The sequence below is a fragment of the Acyrthosiphon pisum genome, chromosome A1, assembly GCF_005508785.2.
Source record: "Acyrthosiphon pisum isolate AL4f chromosome A1, pea_aphid_22Mar2018_4r6ur, whole genome shotgun sequence".
Classification (NCBI taxonomy): Eukaryota; Metazoa; Arthropoda; class Insecta; order Hemiptera; family Aphididae; genus Acyrthosiphon; species Acyrthosiphon pisum.
In genome coordinates this window covers 89,359,736-89,366,699 of record NC_042494.1, presented here as the reverse complement: position 1 = coordinate 89,366,699, position 6,964 = coordinate 89,359,736, and the positions used below count along the sequence as shown (strand labels likewise).

General features: G+C 25.9%; 1 protein-coding gene across 7 annotated transcripts in view; it reads right to left on the bottom strand.

The window, feature by feature from the left end:
• LOC100169483 (afadin) overlaps positions 1 to 6,964 on the bottom strand; it is a 73,787-nt gene that overhangs the window by 26,474 nt on the left and 40,349 nt on the right. Inside the window, exon 1 of one of the 7 annotated variants that reach the window (XM_016805829.2) lies at positions 2,775 to 3,150. The exons of 5 other annotated variants lie outside the window; for them this stretch is intronic. In XM_016805829.2, coding sequence (XP_016661318.1) covers positions 2,775 to 2,841 — 67 coding nt within the window. In that variant the 5' untranslated portion in view covers positions 2,842 to 3,150. Of the gene's footprint in view, positions 1 to 2,774; positions 3,151 to 6,964 lie in introns of those variants that run through there. One more of the 7 variants, XM_029487723.1, reaches the window with a different exon arrangement.

The following is a 6,964-nucleotide window of genomic DNA, read 5'->3' as shown; positions in this document are numbered from 1 at the left end:
TAATTAATTAGAAACTGAAATTGTCCGTAAACAGCTCAAACAAATCAAAATATTTGAAAATTTTATCATGTATATAAAATGGAAATAAAACAACCAGTGAAAATTTCATGTATCTACAGTCATTCGTTTTAAAGTTACACCAAAACCAAAATCAATTTTTTGAAAACAGATTTTGCGTAAAAATTCCCGTTTTTCTTAATTTTTCTTTAGTTTTTCATGGCGCTTTTGAAAACTATTGGAAAAATTTTACTTTTGACCCCCCAAAGTACCAACTAGATTCACTTTCCTATCAGAAAAGGTACTGTTGAAGAAAATCCAAGCACTTTTACTGTCCTAAAAGGTGATGACAGACACAAAAAAAAATTTAAAAAAAAAAAAACACACATCATTGTAAAATCAATACATTCATCGTTCCACTCAGAATCTAAAAATGAATAGGTACAATCATGTATACGTATATTGACAACATTATAATTATGTATTTAGAACTAAAAATAACAAGTTTAATTTATAAATTATGATGAATTGATGAATAAATAATAACGATTTTGATAAAAGTACCTTTTAATATTCTAGGATATTTATTTATAAATACATTTTTTTTTTATTGTATTACAATATCCATATTTCGCCAGAAATTTCAAATTTAATATTCTGCAGCTGTGCATTTTCAGACCTTCAGGCAAGTATATCACGAATTGTGTTAATGTTAATGAAAATGCTAAGATAAAAAATATGGTTTAAAACAATATCAACATTCTTCAGAATTGAAACTGATGGTAATTTTAGTGCATTATTTATTATAGTACCAAATGTAGAGGATATATTTTTACGATCTTAAATAACACATATTGAATTATTATATCAACCAATGATTAAATTGAGTTCAATATTTTATTTAAATAAACTATAATAATATGCTAATCAGGAATTCTAATAATTTTAAAAAAAATCTTATAAAACACGACTACGCTTTAAAATTGTTTTATATATTTTCAGTATAGGTATAGATAATAACATAATATCATAACTTATTTGTTATGGGCATAGAACTTAACTTAAATCCCGTAGCTTTCTAGGGCTCTAAGAAAATGAAATTCTATAACAGCACAAAAAAATCCCACTCATCATTTTAGTTTTATTTAGGTTTTAAAGTCTCTTTGAGAATTGTTTTTGTAAAATACAATTTAAAAAATAAAAATGTAAGGAATTGTTTTTCTCTTTAAATTTATTTCATACACAACTCACGTTTATTTTCCATATTACACAAACTCTATCTGTAGTAGACCCTAGAGTCTAAACAAGTTAAACCTAGTATATGCAGCCCCGGAGAGCTTCACTGTAATAATATAGTACTTCTACTCAGGTTTCGTCAATTAAATTACAATTAAAACCACGACGCGATCAATCTATCCTACAAGACATTCGTAGCGGTAAATTAAAATACACCGAGGAAATTATATTTAAGTAAAAATTATTCAACGAAAATCAAATTGCATAAATAGTAAATATTTATTCATCAACGCAGTGTTTCGTATATGTATCTGATACATAGTTACGCTGGTAAAAATTAAACAGCTCGAATAGTCAAAAATATGACAGTAAGTACTTGAAAATACACACACACACACGCACACATATATATATATGGGTTTGTGAGATTATTCTAACTCAAGATTGCCATACCTACGTGAACAAAAATCAAAAGATTGAATAGAGGATTCTTCCCAACGTGTATTATCGTCACTACAAACCCCTGGAGCGACCCATATTTTTATTTAACACGTAATGCAATGTCTATAAGCCCTTTTGTGAACGACGTTGAGTGCACAGGCAACTCCTTTATACCACCTTCGTTTGGTTATTTCAGCTTTTATAAAACAACAAATAAATGGAGTTCTACTCAGGAAATACGAACGTGTGTTCAATTAAACCAGTTATGATCATATATTAGTTAAAGAAACATTTAAGTAAATAGCATGTAAGACAAACAACATTATATTCAATTAAAAATAATAAACTACCTAAATTGGAACTGAATTATTTGAAATTATTACAATCAATTAAAATAAACGTAAATTGGAACTGAATTATTTGAAATTATTATAATCAATTAAAATAAACGGATATGAATACAATTATTAATAAACAATAATTTAGTGTCATGAAAATACTTATTTAGCTTAATTAAAATTTACTAATTATTATCGTGGTAATATCTAGGTTCTTACTATTAGCGACAAAATAGAAAATTACTACACTTTTAAGATTTAAGTAAAGCAAAGTTTAATATTTTTAACTAAAACTAACACACTGTTAGTTCGTTGGAGTGGTAAACTATAACTATAATCAGATTTCTGTTTAATTTAATAAGATCGATTTAAAATTAATTATAAGATTACGGTGACCTAAACAAATTGATTCATATATTAATACAATATTACATTTAAAGTAGGTATTTACGACTTACCCCATATTACATTTATTACAATAAACTTAAGTAATTCTTTGAAAAACTTGATTTAATAGAAAAACACAATATACAATTCTATAAATTAAATACACATTAACATGTTTATTGTATCTATTAATAATAACAGTTGTATTATACGCAGATTTATGTGATTTAAATGTTATAATGTAAATAATATAAATTTCTTTCAATTATTTTGAATCGAAAATTGAAAATTGAATATCAAAATAGGTATACGTTTATAATGATGGTATAATTAAGACTATTAGATATGGTTTTAAAATAAAAAAAAATACTATACCACCTAAGAGCACTTCACATTCTTTATTTCGTAGTCGGAAATTCGTATAAGACCAAAGACCAATCATTTTTAAACAATTGAATTAATTATTATAAAGAAAAACTAAATCCAGTTTACGAAACACGATTTAAAGTTAACACACAAGTAGCGTTATGCTGGAACGCCCAATATATTTATTATGACTGGCGGATTGGCGAGTCACCCATCAAAATTGTGTACGCGCGAGACCCTTAAAAGCGGTGGCGCTATCTTCACTTAAAAAAATAACACAATGTAATCTATCCAAAATGGAATCAAACGTGTGATTCGAACATTAAAAATGGGAATGATGTGTATAATTTTTACATTTTAAATACGTTATTCCTGTGACCATTAAAGCGAAATATCAATAATAATATAAGCGTTGTACCTACCACAATAACTGTATAGTAAATCATAGAAAAATTGGTAATATTTTCTAAATATCTTACAAAATTAAATTAATATCTTATTAAACCTTAATGAAAAATTATATCAACAAATAACAGTGTACAATTTTGATGATACATATTTCATAAGTTACAAAAATGGTAATTACAGGAATTACATGAATTTAACACGAAAACCAATAATAATATACTTATATATTAGTTATTATACTTGTTCCAAATTAAAACTCCGCATTTTTTTTATCTCAAATAAATATGTATCTGTTAAAAATATTTTTATATTAAATTAATCAATTTATATACCTAGTGTATAGTTTTATTTGAAATGTGAACATAAATCAATATTAATTGCTAGGATCAGGATTTTTTTCCTTTAGTCTAAACAAACACATTGGTTGTTCTTATGTCCACGATTTGGCTTATACTAAAATTAATGGAACAATTTTTATTTTGGATTTTTTTGTATATTCTAATCAGAATTTATATACCTATGATTGCATATTTAGAGTTTTTGAGTATCTTTTTTGGAAAAATGTACCTATGTTAGATCGTTTTTATCTAAAGAAGATCTGTAATTATTATTGTATTATTCGTAATAAATAAACTATTTATAAAAAATAATATGAGCGGATAATATGTCTAGTAAAAGATACGATTTTATCTTAATAGAATTGTGGACTACAGTTGTTGTTCATGAGTTAATTTACTAATCGGTGGTACGACGCGTGTTTGCCTCGCGTAGATACATATTAAATTTCATGGGTGACAATAGATCACTGTAACATTAATATAAGCAATTTCGAAGAATATCTTAAGTTTAAAGTAAAGGTGCTAAATTATGACTACTAGTTGATACGAATCTTCTAGTTAAATTTTCAAAACTGATGGTAAAATACTTAACTGTATTATTTGAAATCAATTTTTAAACAAAGACTATTTAATGTTCGATATAGAATATAAAATACTTTTTTCATATAAATCCTAGCCCTAATATACTAATTACATTCGTGTTTTGATAAATATGTAATTTATGATTAACACGGATAGGTATAAGTTCATAATAAATAAAAAATAATAATTCAGATTCTAAAACTTGTATTAAATTATTGGCATCACCATACTATGAATTGTTCGTAGAAATGTATTCCAACATTTTCAACACCATTATACTTGAGGTATTAAACGAATTCGTCATTAAATTATTACATTATATCGGCACTATAATTACGTCCAAAAAAACTTCAAAACAATGTCACTTTTGTGTTTTTATCGATTTTAGCATTCTGAACCTCGTAAATAAATTATATAGATTACTTCGAACGGACGATTTTTAATTTGATTATCAATTCTCAAACGGCCTTCGCGTGTCAACCAAACTATCTTGCCTAAGTATCATTGTAATCTGCTTTTGTAACTAAATTACGAGTACGATATATATGTCCTTATTCCATATATATATTACATAAATAGTAAATACTTTATTCATTATTAATGTTATTGTTATTTTTTTACGTATCAAATGACCAAAGGCAACCCCTTAATTTATTTTCAATCAAATAAAAAAATATGACAAACATTAGCGTAAAAAATAAAAACTTAAGTATTCTTACAAGTATGTGTTTATATACATTTTTGTAACTAGAAAAAAAATAAAATAAGCTTATTAACATCTAAACATAATAATATATATCTGATATAGTACATTTTTTTAATGATGTAATCTAATTTATGGAAAAATATAACCATACAACTGATGTTTGATATAAGAAGTTTATAACAGACGAGAAACCACATAATGAAATAACTTTCTAATGGAGTCCTTTTAATTAGGCAGGAATTAGTTGAGATAAAAAATACATTAGATTATATTAGTAGATTATGAAATCACTAAAAATAATGAGATTTCTACCTTATCTAAAAAAAATTAAAAGATATCTGATATACTTATTGTTATAACCTAATAAGACTTAAAACATATACTTTAGGGTAAAAAGAGTGTATAAAACATATTTCTCTTTGGTATAATATACATAGTATTAATTATATTGGAAATTCAACACAGATGGTACATATTGTATTTAATATTCCAGAAAATCTAAACCCCTATACGATAATGTTACAGCATTAGGAAGACCCCGTGGGTTCAATTTAGATTTTAAATTAAATTATTAAAACATTAGATAAAAAATATATATATATACCTAGCATGTAAATGTAAAAGGCAAATATAAAAAATGTTAACGATGTAAATTGAATGCAAACCCAATAACTATCAATTTATTACACCCTTGTACTACACCAACATTTAAGTATTTACACAAATATTAACTAGTTTTGTAATTTTATATGAGACTAAAATATATTTTCAATTAATATTCTATATTAAAAAAATGTGTAGATGTAAACCACAACAGACATTAAAAATAACTCGATTTTATTTAACACGTTGACTGTTGCAAAACTTCTGACGATCCAAAACAATAACTGGGATATCATAACATTTGGTACTAAAATACAATTTTACATGAAAATAACGATTTTTTTTAGTCCCCAAGCTATAGTTAAATCTCTTATATTATGTTTTATCTCCAATCCACATAAAAATGTAATTATATATTATTGTTATAAGGGAAGCGGGTGAACAAGTGGCTCCATTAAAAAATATATGATTTAGGTCGTCGGAAACCTATAAGGCTTCATAGAAAAATACGTCAATTATTGGGACTCCGACTCTCCAATACAAAGTGCAAAAATTCTATATTTCTGTACTAATAAAAATGTATAAATATTTATAATATAGATCAAAGTTTTCATTTTGATTAAAAAACTCCTGTATATAAGATACGAAACTCAGTTTATTTTTGTATACAAATAAGTTTCTATAAAATCCTCTTAAATACAATCTTACACAACTTGTATACGGCAGTAGTCTATTTCATTAATTACATATTATTATAGTTTTTCCAGTACGAAACAATTATACTTATCATTTTATTCATTGGTCATTTTTTTTTTATCAATTAGAATAATCTGAGCGCACGGCAGTGCGTCAGGCCAAGTTGCCAGCAATGCCAGTGTATCTTTACACGAACCAATTCGCCCAGTTTTTCTAACATATATGTTTCTGTTTCCTCTTAAGATAAACTTTTGAAATTTAAAACACAGATTAATCTCAAGTAGTTTAGGACACTGTAAGAAAATGAGCCCTTAATATTGTGCCATTTCAAAATGGGAGGATTTCAAAATTTGCAAAATTGTTACTGACTCACTCACTGATCATCAAAATTATAAGACACTTCCCGTATAGGTAGAAACGTGAAATTTGGCACAAAGGTAGGTCTTACAGTGAAACTTAAGGAAAAAATCTAAAAATTGAATTTTTTCAAAGTTGATACCGCTTCAGTGAGTGTATTTCAAAATGTATGAAGTGGCGCGCTTAGCACGCATAAACGTTTACTTTCAAACAGCGTTACAATATGGTAATAAGGAATTGTTTGTAGTTGACTTATATATAATATATTATATTTATAAAACATAATAATGTTTTCGTACATTTATTTTATTCAAATACAAAATATACAAGAAAAAATCTACGACATATAAAAAAAAAATTTTTAAATTAAAAAAAATAGATAAATAATAATAACACGTCGTCCACGATTCTGAAGCCCGCAAAAATAAATGATATCCCCAACAAAAACATAACCTATAAAAAATCCCAAGTTCCAAACTCCCTACCAAAAAAGTCGGCCTATCAAAGTA